The following is a 14,905-nucleotide window of genomic DNA, read 5'->3' on the forward strand; positions in this document are numbered from 1 at the left end:
ACGCGACTCTACATGCGACTCTACACGCGACTTTACTTGCAACCCACCACTTGCAAAACGCAATACATAACAGGCAAAACGCTACAGGCAATAAACGACACACAACACGCAATGTTGGTGCGAGTGAATTGATGATCGGTCCACGGCGATCTCTTTCTGCGCATCAGCTGTCTCGTACTCCGTAAATACGAAACGAAAATAGATTTCACTGTGAGGTTGTCTAGAAAGCGGTTGTTACCGTCCTAAGTGTCCGCCAATAGACGAGGCGGTTTCTAATATGATTGCAAGTTAAAGTATATGAAAACTAAGTTTCATGCTAACACAAATTTGAAACACAATTTTACTCACCTTTACTACCTGCTACCTGCCAAAGCCACCGCGACCCAGATCGTACAGGCCGGATTTGCTTATACAGCTTTCATAATATAACGGAGATCTGGGCGTCGCGGGCTCTTCCTCTACAACAGAGGTCACAACACGCGCAATTCGTAACATAGAACCGTTAATATAGAAAGTGACACACCACGTGGCAACACCCAACACACCTTACGTGACGCACCACACACACTCCGCTACACATAATACGATATAATTTTTTTTTTTTTATTTAATCTCAAGTAACTCAGACTCATTTTGTTAGTAACAATAATATTCCACACGACCCATCTCACGCAACGTGTCATATAACACGCATCATTACGCGTCACAACATTTAACCCGACACACAACAGGTGGTTCTGTACTGGGGAATCAATTGTTGTTTCTCTCATTTCAGGAATTCGTCGGTAGATTTCCAGTGCTAGTGCCCTTCCACAGTCTCGACCAGGATCTCCTCGTTAGGATACTCACCGAGCCTAAGAACGCTATTGTAAGTCGTTTTCTGTTATTATATATAACGAAAAAATTGGGAAATTATGCAAGAATAAAAAAAATTTGATCACGAGGCGGGCGGGAGGCACAGTAATCGAATGTTTTCTACTCTCTCGGTTTTATGTCCCTAAGGGTGATACTGTGGCGGGATCACGGGTGGCCAAAAGGCTATATAGAGGGGTTGCTACGGTTTGGCAAAAACCGCGGGTTCGAATCCCGCTTCGTAATCAATTTTTTTCTATTCTTTTAAAATTTCTCATTTATAAACCATTTTAATGCTATAAAACTAAAGAAATTAATTTAACTAAATAACTATCATGTTTCATATAATTTTTACTACATTAATTCTATTTATACTGTTTCCGCACGGTAAAGTAATTCTTTTTATACATTGCTTATTGTGTGTCAGAGAAAACGTTACATCTTACATACTGATTAATATAATATACCGTAGTATAGCGATTATGCATTTTACTTATAAAATAGCTTTTGCCCGCGGCTTTGCACGCGTTACATTCGGAGTAAAGCCGCTCCCCTCCCCCTTTTATTTTCAATGTTATCTATATTAAGTCTAGCTATAAAGCTGAAGAGTTTGTTTGATTGAACGCGCTAATCTCAAGAAGTACTCGTCCGATTTGAAAAACGATTTCAGTGTTAGATAGCTTATTTATTGAGAATACTATATATCATCACGCTAAGAGCAGTAGGAGCGGATCATTAATGAAAAATATTTCAAAATCGGTGCACTTTTTTCCTATTGTGAGCTTCCACTGCGTGCGCTGCTATTTAGCGTCAGACCAAAGTAACTATTTCACGCAGACGAAGTCGGGGGCGGAAACTAGTTATACATACAAAGCTTCCCCTTGAATCGGTCTATCTATTAAAAAAAACTTCATCAAAATCCGTTGCGCAATTTTAAAGATCCAAACGTACAGACGCATAGACGGCGGAAAGCGACTTTGTATTATAGAATGTAGCGATAAATCCAATACGTTCGGCAGGTCGCCCAGTACAAGCTGCTGTTCGCGATGGACAAGTGCGAGCTGTCGTTCAGCGACGAGGCGCTGCGCGCCGTCGCCGCGCTCGCCATGGAGCGCAAGACCGGCGCGCGCGGCCTGCGCGCCATCATGGTGAGCGCGCTCTCATCATCATCATCATCGTCATCGTCATTGTCGTCATCATCAACATCGTCACCATCGTCGTCATCGTCATCGTCATCATCATCATCGTCAAAATCATCATCATCATTATTATCACTTTAATGGATTTTAAACGCCGTTTTTTTATCAAGTTTTTGATGTGAAACATCTGTAGCCGCAAGTAAAGCAGATTTCTAGCGTGGCGACGCAAGCCCTGGCGACGCTTCGCCACGCTATGTGATGGTATATATATATACAGTCTATATGCAGTAGTGTACACGTTGTAATATTTTATTTTATCATTATGTCATATTAAGTTCCTATCACAATCTGTTCTATTCTGTGTACAAAATCTTCACATCTGCCAGGCGTCCCGTGTTGGCTCACATTTTTTTTTTTTTAATTAATCCGAAAATCGCGTTTAAAATATGTTAAAAAGTCTTTCATTTCTAGTCATTATCGCCATCGTAACAATTATCGTCACACGAACTAGCGCTGCTTTCGGGTCGTCTTAATATGTGTACTTAAATAGCTTTTGTTTTATCATCATCATCATGTCGATTTTTATGCAAGATTCTGCCACGTCATCGACATACATGTAAAATTAGTGGAAATTTAAAGTTTTTGTCTCGCACTCGAGATTTATGAAAGATGTTGTCAAATCGTCTAGATTAATGTAAGTAGAGCGGCTCTGTGGTATCGCTTGCCGTAATGTCTGAGTGCTGTTGCGCAAGTAGTAAGCTCGTGGTCGCCTGTGTGTCCAGGAGAACCTGCTGCTGGAGGTGATGTTCGAGATCCCCGGGTCGGACATCGCGTCGGTGCACATCCACGAGGGCTGCGTGCGGCGCAGCGAGCCGCCGCGCCTCGCGCGCCGCGACCCGCAGCCCGACCTGCGCCACTGGCCCTCGGTGCGCGCCGCCAACTGTACGTAGCCGCCGCCGCCGCCGGCTGCGACATCGCGCCACGCACCTCTGCACTGCACTCTACACCTCACTCTACACCACACTCTACACCTCACTCTACACTGCACTCTAACCCACACTTTATCCCACACTCTATGCCACACAGTTTTGATGGATGGTGTAGAGTGTGGTGTGGAGCACACCCTTACCTACACTCTACACCACACTCTACATCACATATGAAACACCACACGCATAACACACCACACACGACACATCACATACGTTACACACCACACGCGATGTCAACCCTTATCCAAAAAAAAAAGACTTGCAACACCATATTATATTCTTAAAACTTGACCGTATGACATTAGCACATTAAACTTTTTAATGTACTAAAACACAAAAACTTTCTTCGCTTTTTTTTCTTAGTATTTTTGGTATTTTAACTTGCATTTTTAACATATTTTTTTAATGTTTTTAACATTTTTTAAATAAAAGTCTTGCAATTTTAGACATAATCTTTTCTCAACTATCTTAATTTTATCTTTAACTTTATTCCCACTTCCCGAAACGTTGGACAAGGAACATATTGTGACGTTTCTATTGCAGGAGACATGCGATAACACGGCATTTTTTACTCGCACACAAGACGGCTTCCATATGTGACGGTGTGTGACGAGTAAATGTTTTTTTTTTATTTTTTTTAGCGGTTTGTTCGTAGTTTTTTTTTAATTTTTTTTTTTTTGTAAATATTGGTAGAATGAACGATGGTAGATGTTATGAACGTGGCTTGATTATTTTTAAATAGTTTTAGCCTTTGTATATGGCGATTATGTGTAGTGATAAATAGCATACGTTATGTCCGTGCGTGTTAAATGCTTTTGTAGATATTGATTTTATGATATATTATAGAGACAGACCAAATTTTTTTTAACACTTCAAGTTGCATATCATGTAGTATCAGGTTATATTCCAAAATAGACGTGTATCGTTATAGAAAATATATTAATTTGCGATTTATTTTTCATTTTCAGGAATTGCAAGCGGAGAGCGAACCATCTGTAACTCAATATGCGCTGTGAGCGGACACGCGTGGCGGTAAACGGACAGACATACGAACGAACTTCATCCTGGAACGACTTGTCTATGACAAGTGTCAGCCCGCGATCATAGATAAAACTTTGTGTTCCAATAGCCAGCTGTCTATTATCCATGCCCGCTATGTTGGTGTTTTTTTTTTTGCAACGAAATTGAACGTCGATAGTTTTTTCTTAAATTCGCTGTTCGGATTTTGCTCACTTTGTAATTGTGTTCAACTAATAAATAAACCATTAAACGTCATTCCTCTCTTGCCGGAAACGATGCAGTAAATATTACGAATGTGGTAATAATTTTGACAAATAATAGATAATTAAATTAATTGATATTATTTGTAAAAATTATACGTATTGCATCCCAAGATCCTCATTTATATCTGTATTGAATAATGTAAAAATAATGAGAGTGAAGTAAAAAAAAAGAAAAATTTACGGATGATCTTAACAGTAGTTCCTTATGGTTAATAAAAATTGAAAGATAATAATTATAAATGTTGCACGGCCGCCGTGCAACATAGTTTTTGTGATGTAAATTACTGTAAATATTAAATAGAAAGAGTATATTTAAGGTTTAATAGATTAGGCAATTTTTTTTAATCTACATTGTAAGTAACGATAATGCAATTATTCGGTTGACAAACTGGCAATGTGTTGCCATTCAAAGTATTCGTTCGGAAACCCAAAATATTTTGACATTTTGTTTTTGTTATACATAGTTTTTTTTTTATTTAACACGAATGTGATGTGATTATAGCTAGGATAGAAAATTTAAATTTTATCGAATTTTAGAAACGTTTTGAACGGATTGTATAATCACATTACAAATAGATGAATAGAATAAGCTTATTTTCAAATAAAACCATGGAAAAAACGAGATTTTATTGTTTTATTTCTGAAAATCCTTAAGCCAATAAACACTGAACACAAATTAGAAAAATAATATAACAAATAGAATGTGAACTGGATATAAAAAATTTGGCTCTTTATATACACAGTAGTAGCAAAAATTTTGACAATTTTTTTTGGCATCGTTAGATGTAAATCTGTATTTTACACATTTTTTTTTATTTTTTCCGTATTATATTTCTGTTTTAGTGCCAAAATAAAGGTATATCTATATCTATACTACAACATTCCGTTTACAACTAAATTTCTTATACGATTCAGTTTTCATAATATCCAACAATATATCAACAACACTATATACTTCCCCATAACTGGTATAGAGTGCCACTGGCGCTAAACGAATTACGTTCGGATCTCTAAAATCCGGTACAACACCTCTCCCTTTTAATGCCAGAGATATTCTGTAACCATCTTCATGTTTAAGACATACATGCCCCCCCCTCCTGCTGTCTTCCCGCAGGTTACCAACAGAGAATCCATGTTGAATTAATTTAGTATCAATCAAATACATCAAATACCCAGTGAGTTTTAGCGACTTATGTCTAATTGTTTCCATACCGATATCAATAAACATTTTCAATGATCCTTCTAGTGCTGCCATAGATAAAATATGTGGGGTACCAATTTGCCATCCGCTACCGTCCTTGCGATGGTCAAACTTTTGACGTAGCAAAAACTGTGTTTCAGCTTTATTCCCAAACCATCCAGCTAATCCTGGCAAGAGTTGGAAATGCTTTCGATTTATATACAATGCGGCACAAGACCCCGGTCCACCGTTCAAATACTTATACGTGCACCAGACAGCAAAATCAGCGTCTATGGATTTCAAATCAACCTCTAGTGCTCCCACTGCATGACATAAGTCCCACCCTACAATAATACCTCTTTCTTTTGCTGCGTCGGTAATTTTCTTCATGTGTATAATCTGTGCAGTTCTATAATACACAGTGGGAAGGAATACTACTGCTACATCATCAGTCATTGCTTCAATTACATCATCTTCGTCTAAAAAGTTATTCACAGATTTGACTGTTTTCACTGCATCTTCTGGTGAATAACCTTTTAAGATTACTTGGCTTTCTATAGCATATCTATCAGTGGGGAAATTGATGTCATCTAGCAGTATTTTATATCGATCCTTGGTAGGTTTATAAAAAGTGCTAATTACTTGGTGAATGTTGACGGTGGTCGATCCTACAATCGCTATTTCATCGTCATCAGCTCCCACCAGAGGTGCCATCAGCTTTGCTATTCGAGAAGAATATAAATAGTACTTATTGTCATCTGCATTCCAAATTTGAACCCCTTCATTTTTCCATTTTTCTATTACATCGACGGTCGTGTCTTCTGCGTCTTTGGAAAGTAGCCCCAGCGAATTTCCGCACATGTAAATTGTATTTTTTCTTATATAGAACCTCTGTCGCAGATACCCGAGGGGATCATTGTTGTCAAGGAACTTGGAAAATTCTAAACCGTCTTTGAACTCTACGTCCATCATGTTATATGCCTTATCCATGGCTAAGTCTATTTATAGCCTATATATATGAAGGCTTCCATGGATTTATTAGTGTGATATAGTAATCGCATTTTTATTACCATACATTAAGTAGAAGATTCCTTATGAGTCGATAAATAGTATTTGAAATTATATAAAGTCTGTATTTTTAATTTTTATGTAGACGATAAGTGAGGCTCCTGCGGACCTTTTTAAGTAGACAATCAGCTAACTTGTAAATAAACTGAAGTGCTTTGAACATTATTATTATATATATATATAGTTTTTTAGAAGTAATAATGTTAATTTTATATCTAAGGCTAGATAATATTAAACGTATGTTAAAATGTAACATGGCATTGAATAACTAAACTAACATATTTATTTGTTTAAAACTGATAGCATTAAAACTAACTACTAACTAAACATATTTATTTGTTTAAACTGATAGTATTAAATGATTTTTGCAGAGTTGTGACTCATAATAGTGGATAGGTCGTTCTACGTATTCTAAATAGGTTAGAAATTTATAAATATAGATAGTTTCAAAAAGTTAAAACTATGCTTTAATGACTTACTTTTTACTACTTACTTTTTTATAGAGGAATAAGGATACTTTAGGAAGTTACTTAATCCAGGTGATGGTAATCAGGTTAAACTCATCAAATGATTGTATTGCTATCCAACCTTGATAATTGTACGAAGTTTGAATTAAAACTCTATATTTAAAGTGGGGTAAAATCAAATCTAAAGAAGTAGGTTATATATCTCATGAAATATACATCTGAATAAAGCTAATAAAGGCGTGTTAAAAATATTTCAGATCAATGATTTTCGGATATTGGTTCATTGTCATACAAACATTGATTTATCACTATACTATGTATATAGTTAGGCAATACAAGCTTTTGCCCGCGGCTTCGCGCGCGCTCAATTCAGAATAGTTAAATAATTGTTATTATATATAAAAATCTTCCTCTTGAATCACTCTTATCTTTTAAAAATCTCATAAAAATCCGTTGTGTACTTTTAAAGATTTAAGCATGCATAGGGATATAGGGACTTAGAAAGCGACTTTGTTTTATACTATGTAGTGATGATATAGCGATTTTCTTCTGGTTCTTCTTTCACTCTTTTATAATCTATACATACGTATAAAATTTTTACTTTCATATTGTTCGTAAACAAACTCTTTCGAAACGGCTGAACCGTTGATTACAATTATTGTGTATATTCTAAGAGCGAGATGCTCCACTATGAGTATTTCTTAAAAGGATGTCTCAAATGAACTCATAAAATTGTGTACGTTATTACTGAAGAAACATATTTGAAATCGGTCTAGTGGTTTTTGCGTAAACGTTACAAACATACACAAATACAAAAGTTTTCTCTTTATACTATTATTGTAGATAAAAACATCCTGTAATTAATTTACTATGTAATAAGCAATATTGAAGTGCATCTTTATTAGATGCAGTGTTTGTTTTCTCATGATAATATTACTTTTCCTTATTGTGGAAATCTCTACAATATAACATGATAAAACAATAGTGTGCTTATACATCGCATATCGTTCTTTTATGATAAAGGGCTGAATTTATATTGATGAATTTTATCAAGGATATAATTTTGCCGCGAAATTGATCTAGACGGTGGAAAAATTAGTACCTGAGAAGTTAGAAAGGTTGTTATTAAATATTACTGCGCCCCGCGGTTTCACCCGCGTAAGTCTGTATCCCGTAGGGTTGCCTATGTTGCCTATGTGTTATTCCAGTTGTCCAGCTATCTACGTACCAAATTTCATTGCAATGTAGTTTTTGCGTGAAAGAGTAACAAACGTCCAAAGTATATATTACTTACAAACTTTAACATTTATAATATTAAGATAGGATTCCCAAATAAAATGTTTAAATCATTTGGGTGTGTCCGTATTTTTTATAATATTAAAATACAAACTATTTAACACCAATTCTGTCAAACTAGGCATGTTACAAAATTTGTTCCCTTATTGACATCAACTAGTTCTTAATCTGCGATTGACATTCCGCACATAAACAAATTATTATTGTAATGTCGCTTAATTTTTATCGAAGTTTTAGAAGATTTTCTCAAACACACTCAGTCTGGACCCTGTGCTGGCCGAGCAACCAGTATGGGCCGTTGCGGGTACAACGTTCAGAAATGATGAACGGCATCAAGATTGCCGCTGCGAAGGCCATGGGCAACCAGATGGCTGCTTGCACTATTATGTTTCAGGTCTTAGAATAGAGAATTTATGATTACCTTTTGGAATATTAAAAAAATAACGTGTGCTTTTCCATATTGAGTACATAATTTGCAATCGATACTGTATTTATATACACGGCATGATTAAAAATCTATAGAAAAAGTTCTTAATTATGAATGACTATGTGAAATGGCCTTATCTAGTCTTGTTTTAAAAAATACGATTGTAATGGTAAAATGTTTATGGAACTTGATCAAAGATACTATAATACTACACTAGTATCTAGATATTAAAGGATATAGATAGAAACAAAAATATGCCAATCGGTTCCTCCATTGCCATATAATGCATGTTTGTATACAAATAATAAGATCAGAATGTTCAGGCTAAACAGTTTACAGGCCGGTTCCCGCTTCGAGACCAAAGACGATTTCGGCGTAACCCACTTCCTGAGAACCACTTCCCCAGCTTCCGGCTGCGGGTATACCGCTTTCTCCAAGATGAGGGTGCTGCAGCAGGCTGGCGCTCATCTCACGTGTACGTCTAACAGGCAATACGTTGCCTTCACGTTGGCCTGTCCCCTGCCTATGTTTGCTGATGTTAAATATTATTTGTTGGATACGGCCGCTAGGTAAAACTGTTTAATAGTCTGGATGGATCGGAATGCTTTGGAATTTTAACATTAATTCTAGCTATATTTTTTATTATTTTTATGTCACAGTCGGCAATGGACCTGGTGGGACGCCTGATGGTAAGCGCTACCACCGCCCATGAACATTTGGAGAAGCATAAGGTTCATGGCAGACCTTACGTATCTACAAATGGATTGCCGACTTTAAATTGGGATGGGGTTACGAAAGGATTGGCGAGAGGAATAAAGGAATATGATAGGATGATAATTGAAAAAACACATTTTTTATAGGATGTGTTATAACCATTGGGAAATCGGTGATTGCATGCCGCAGGTCAGAGATGATTTATTCAGATTAACTCCAGAACAGCTCTGTATTGACCTTGTCCAGAGGGCTTGTTGGGCGGGACCCTTGGCCAATTCTATTTATTGCGAGGAAAGCAGGGTAGCAAGCATGTCTCAGGAGAGAATGTGCGCGTTTGTTTATGACAACTTCAAATCATCTCAGTGCACCGTCGCGAGCGTGGGGGTGCCTTTTGAGGAAACTTTGGATATAGCTGATAACATTGAAATTGCAAGGGTAAATCTCCTGATTTTATAGCAAACTAGCTGTGCCCGGCGGTGTTACCCGCGTAAGTCTGTATCCCGTAGGAATATCGGGATAAAAAGTAGCCTATATGTTATTCGAGTTGTCCATCTGTCTACGTACCAAATTTCATTGCAATCGATTCAGTAGTTTTTGCGTGAAAGAGCAACAAACATACACACATCCTTACAAACTTTCGCATTTATAATATTAGTAGGATAGTATGTAGGTTTCTGACAATGTATCATCAAATAAAACAAATTAAACGCATTGTTCAGTTATTTCAGGTCTTTTGTCATTAGATGCATTGAATTTTAGGTAAGGCCACCAGACCGCCCACAGATGGTTTCGAGGCCTAAAGCTGGATTTGAGTACTATGACTTAGGAGCTTGTAAAGATACTTGTATTGCAGCGGTCGTACCCAGCTGTGGAACTTATGATGTGACGTCAGTCTTATTCGTTTTATATTAAGTAAACACTAAACAGGTATTTTTTATTTAACTAGTACTTAAATCTTAATCTTGTGCTGCAAGATTTTCAAAATGCTTAAGCGGCGGAGTTTGGTAATCATAATATACATTTTTGGGTAGTATTTTCGTGAGAGATCTTCACATCTCCCATCCATTTCGAATTTATGTTAGAATACAGGACCATGATATTCAGATACTGTCATTCCACTTCACGCTTTCAGGGACCTTTTCAAGCATGCAATAATAGCGTCTGCATGTGGAACTGGTGACATGAGTTCAGGCCAGCACGATCTTGATCATACTCCCCAGGGCCCGCTCGGCCTCATGGCTGGCGAAGACATCTACACCAAATTCAGAGCCTTCAACATATCGTATATGGAAACGGGAGTTTTTGGTGTGTTTTTATGTTCTGAATACTGTACGCTACAATTTGTTTATTTTGAATGTGAAAAAAGTTACTTTTAGCTAGTAGCTTTTAATCCGCTCCCTCCTATAGACAGCTTTATTATTGAATGCATTTCCAGTAACAAATTATGTTATTGGTTGTTCCCTTTTTACACAAAAAAATGGGTAATTTTATCGGCAATAATGAATACTAAAACTGCATACTCATAGGTATATTGTGCAACACTCGTGCGCAGTCAGCCTGTCAGAGCGCCTGCGCACTCATTGAGTTTCTCACAAGTGTTGGTGCTTTGGACTTTAAGCAAATTGAAATAGGGAAGAAGAGATTGAGTAAGTTTTAAAGCTAACATCTTCAGATGATATGATATGTTGTCATTTGCCGTATAAATAATTAAGCAGCTAATTAAAAATTTGCAAGACAATAACTATAAATTATACATTTTTCTCTTACATGCAGGTAAATGCTAAGTTTTAAATTAATCTCATTACATAGAACTAAACTTTTTATACAAGCCTTACCTCTCATGTACTCATTCACCTGTGTGAATGATATGATTTAATGGCTTTACAATCATATTTATTTCTTTTTAGAAGTTAATTTAGCCCTTCACGAAGAAGACGCAGCAGCGGCGTCTGAAAGCCTGGCGCTGCAGCTCGCTAACAACATTCAGTTAGACAGCTTGGTCGACTGCTTCGCTATGATAGACGCAATCAGTGTTGATGAGATATCGTGTACTGCTAAATGCTTGTCTACTAAAAGTAAGATTCTAATAATTTTTGCCTAAATACTGGTGACCAGTTAGTAATATATTATTTGTTTCTCCGCTGAGCGACTGTTCTGAAATAAACACGAGCCCCAAGCTTGAGGTTAATGGATCTAAAATATCACACGAATAAATGGGTATTTTTTATCAAAGTTATTTTTTTATTGTGTCTGAGAATTTTTATTATTTGCTATCAGATCCTTAGTAGTTAATAAAAATTTGTTTTATTTACAAACAAAGCTAAATAAACACTTATTCACAAACGATGATCTTTTACCTGTCAGATAATAATTACCGATAGGTACCGCAGGTTAACAAGTTGCACAAATATTTTAGTTCACGATATTTGAAGTCTGAAAATGCTTTTTGATGACAATTCTATTTTTTTCAGTTAACGAGATGGCAATTGCTGTAGTCGGTGATGTCGGTGCTGTTCCTCATGACAGAGAGATGTTAAAGTTTAATTAAACAATTATTGGAGTACTAATGTGTATTAATGTAGTTCCAATCTACATGTTTAATTTATGGAAATTAAAAAAGAAGTATTCAATGTACTAAATAAGTCATTGAAGCGTGCAACTAATAAATCTCATATTACCAGAGTGTTTAATTTATAACAAAAATATATTTTAGACGTATACATAGCTTAAACTGTCTTATTTTCAATTCTATCTCAACTCAATTAATAACTAACTAATTTATTAGCCTCATACGCGTTTCACTTAGGTATTTATAGTCTGTTTAACAGTCAATTTTCAATTGACAATTATGTCATTTGTGTATTGTCACAGTGTCAGTGACGTATTAAAGGACATTTGGTTGTGGGAATTTGGATATTTAGGAACTTAAATAAAAATAATACACTTTTCATTAACTACAATGCTGTAAGATTTAAACAGGAGAATATATTTTTTCTAGTTGCAAAAATGTTGAGCTCCTTTCAAAATACCGTTAAATGTGAGTTACTAATGTTTTGTTTTTAATTTTAGGTTATGTTAGAATTACTATAACTACATTATTCCTTACATAATTTCAGATTTACGGTTGGTGAATGTAAAAACGGCATTAAACACACTAAAAGAATGCAAGCCGATCAACAATCCATGCTTAGAGAAACCTAAATATGATTTGGTACCCAAAGCCAAAACTATTTATTTCAGTCCTCGGAGTATTAACTTTGAGATCCAAGAAAAGCCTTCTGAAAGAAATATCAAGAGAGATCCATTATCATATACGCCGATAGTTAACCCGAGGTCAATATTGCCATTAATTGATTCGAATTGGAGGAAAGATGAAATTGGTTTGCCAGCGATAGAACAGGAGGAAAAGCAGGCGATTCGTCTGATTGTTATTAGGAGGAAGAAAATGAAGAAGCATCAGAGAAGGAAGCTGTGGAAGAGAATGAGGCACCGTTGGGCGAGGGTCAGTATTCAATTGCTCTAGACAAATGTTTTTTACTATCTTTATTTCTTACTTTCTATTTGTAAATGTAAAAGTTTGTATGTTACAACACATGATACATGATTGTAACATAGTTGTTGGCCTGGGTTGAATATGTGGATCAATGATAGCTGAATAACATATGAGATACTTTGTGAAACCACTGACTGTCTATATAAACCTAAATATTCTTAGGATATACTGAACTGAGTTCAAAAATTCTTTCACCGCTGGATGTGTATGTGAATATAGGCTATCAGTATATGTATGAGTTTAGCCAGCGGACTGTTATGTAAATAATTATATTGCTCACGACCTATATCTACATATTAAGAATAAAGATGTATTTTGATCCTCTAAAGATTAATATAATAATGAATATTGAGCGATATAAAAGCATTAATATGTAGAATTTTACTTCACTTGTACAATCTTGCATTCCAGGTAAAGAAAAACCGTCGCATCAAGAAAGAGAAGATCTTCCAGAACGAACTGGCCATGCTGGTGAAGCAGGCTAACGAATTCTCTGCTGAGCAATACGTAGCCAGTAAGATCGAAAGAGCGAACCACACACCCCTGCCCACACGTTGGAAGCACAAGAGGTTGCCACAGTTCATCATACGACAGCTGTTGGGAATAGACAAGAAGATTAATTATAAACACACTGATGTTTATAAAGCATAGATTATAGAGCTTGGCAAGAAAGCGGTTCACTTTGAATTGTAACATTGATAAATATATGCATGTTAATGTAACAGTTTATGAAAATTGTTTTTTTGTCTTAGAATATTATGATTATAAACTTGTCACCAAAAGCAAATGTGTTTGTAAGACAGATTAGATAGGATCTTTTTAAATTTCTTCACAATATGAGGCAAAGTGCATTTGATTTATTACGGTTGCCACCAATTTAAAAGCAAAGCAATTCATGTCTTAGAATAGTCTGTGGAATAAATGTCTATAAATTCATATTTGTGCATTATTTAAAAAAATTATTGGTAAACCTCACAGAAAACCACAATTAAAAAAATATATGAATCTCTGAATATGGATATAACAAAGTAATCAGAACAAATGTAGAGGTTAACTCGCACAATCTCACCTGCACACCCACACACCAGCACATACTCACCCACCTACACACACACAAACACATCCACACACATACACACATTTTACTATCACATTCAACATTATTCATTCTCTCAGATATAACACATCCATTAGTATAATAAGTACTTTATATATTATATTTTTCAAAAATTCTCATCATTTCAGAAATGTCCATAATGTTCATTTGTATTATAAATGTAAATGTAAATTCTTGGGGGCCTGGTGACCCGTAACCCTAAATTCTATACTTACTTTGGGCACCAGTCTCTCACAAATGTTAGTAATAAGCAATAGATTCAACAATATATTGTACAGATAATCATTTGTGATGAGAAAATAAATTATTATAATTATTATTATGGGGCTGAGGGCAATAGAATGATAACTTTATATATATTATTGTTTACATAACAGACAAATTAAAAATACAAAACTTTCATGTCTTTATTCACTGTTCGAATTCAATACTTTACTATGTTTCGAGTATTAAAATTTTTCAATTATAAACCAACATGACGTGTTTCTGGGACGTCATCCATCCAAGTATTAACCGAGTTCGACGGTGCTTAACTTCGGTGATCGAACGGCAAGCGGGATATTTAACGTGATATGGACTTTGATACTAGCTGTAGCTCGCGGCGCCACTCGTAGTGCCTGGGAAAAAGTATCCTTTGTGCTAACACAGACTAATATATCTCTGTACCAAATTTAAACACATACGTTAAGCTGATATCGCTTGAAAGAGAGACAAACATCCATACATCCATTCATCCATCCATACTTACAAACTTTCGCGTTTATAATTGGTAACGCCAATATTATTAAAATAGTGAATTAAAATTAAATATTTATTA

The 14,905-nt window shown here is 35.8% G+C and overlaps 4 protein-coding genes across 9 annotated transcripts in view; 3 read left to right on the top strand and 1 right to left on the bottom strand.

Annotated features, from left to right (window-relative positions):
• Positions 1-4,890, top strand: part of LOC119839165 (ATP-dependent Clp protease ATP-binding subunit clpX-like, mitochondrial) — a 28,344-nt gene extending 23,454 nt beyond the window's left edge. Inside the window, exons 9-13 of one of the 6 annotated variants that reach the window (XR_005288238.1) lie at positions 776-868; positions 1,872-2,000; positions 2,774-2,933; positions 3,527-3,596; positions 3,952-4,890. Coding sequence is in view for 4 of the 6 variants with exons in the window: in XM_038365366.1 (XP_038221294.1) it covers positions 776-868; positions 1,872-2,000; positions 2,774-2,917; positions 3,527-3,583 (423 nt within the window). In the remaining 2 variants the exon portion in view is untranslated. The remainder of the gene's footprint in view (positions 1-775; positions 869-1,871; positions 2,001-2,773; positions 2,934-3,526; positions 3,597-3,951) is intronic. The other 5 variants (XR_005288239.1, XM_038365366.1, XM_038365368.1 and 2 more) reach the window with 5 other exon arrangements.
• A 244-nt stretch (positions 4,891-5,134) lies between these two features.
• LOC119839188 (kynureninase-like) lies at positions 5,135-6,523 on the bottom strand. Its single transcript, XM_038365398.1, has 2 exons — positions 6,517-6,523; positions 5,135-6,405 (listed from the first exon to the last, which is right to left on the bottom strand). The coding sequence occupies exons 1-2, from the start codon at positions 6,521-6,523 to the stop codon at positions 5,135-5,137; spliced, it is 1,278 nt and encodes a 425-aa protein (XP_038221326.1).
• Positions 6,524-7,671: 1,148 nt separating this feature from the next.
• LOC119839157 (probable mitochondrial-processing peptidase subunit alpha-2, chloroplastic/mitochondrial) lies at positions 7,672-11,966 on the top strand. The gene is made up of 9 exons (XM_038365360.1): positions 7,672-7,675; positions 8,538-8,671; positions 9,044-9,273; positions 9,565-9,853; positions 10,178-10,305; positions 10,551-10,723; positions 10,945-11,064; positions 11,326-11,493; positions 11,890-11,966. The coding sequence occupies exons 1-9, from the start codon at positions 7,672-7,674 to the stop codon at positions 11,964-11,966; spliced, it is 1,323 nt and encodes a 440-aa protein (XP_038221288.1).
• A 308-nt stretch (positions 11,967-12,274) lies between these two features.
• Positions 12,275-13,905, top strand: LOC119839191. Its single transcript, XM_038365400.1, has 3 exons — positions 12,275-12,455; positions 12,535-12,920; positions 13,383-13,905. Exons 1-3 carry the CDS (start codon positions 12,425-12,427, stop codon positions 13,620-13,622), a joined length of 657 nt encoding a protein of 218 aa, XP_038221328.1. The 5' UTR covers positions 12,275-12,424; the 3' UTR covers positions 13,623-13,905.
• The last annotated feature ends 1,000 nt before the right edge of the window (positions 13,906-14,905 follow it).

The sequence above is a fragment of the Zerene cesonia genome, unplaced genomic scaffold, assembly GCF_012273895.1.
Source record: "Zerene cesonia ecotype Mississippi unplaced genomic scaffold, Zerene_cesonia_1.1 Zces_u009, whole genome shotgun sequence".
In the NCBI taxonomy this organism is placed as follows: domain Eukaryota; kingdom Metazoa; phylum Arthropoda; class Insecta; order Lepidoptera; family Pieridae; genus Zerene; species Zerene cesonia.

Bases quoted from the DNA above. Each gene is read 5' to 3' on its own strand.
- LOC119839157 (XM_038365360.1), top strand. The intron at 8,672-9,043 runs GTCTTAGAATAG...AACAGTTTACAG, and splicing joins CTTGCACTATTATGTTTCAG to GCCGGTTCCCGCTTCGAGAC. The intron at 11,494-11,889 runs GTAAGATTCTAA...TATTTTTTTCAG, and splicing joins TAAATGCTTGTCTACTAAAA to TTAACGAGATGGCAATTGCT.
- LOC119839191 (XM_038365400.1), top strand. From the start codon at position 12,425: ATGTTGAGCTCCTTTCAAAATACCGTTAAAT. The intron at 12,456-12,534 runs GTGAGTTACTAA...ACATAATTTCAG, and splicing joins CTTTCAAAATACCGTTAAAT to ATTTACGGTTGGTGAATGTA. The intron at 12,921-13,382 runs GTCAGTATTCAA...CTTGCATTCCAG, and splicing joins TGAGGCACCGTTGGGCGAGG to GTAAAGAAAAACCGTCGCAT.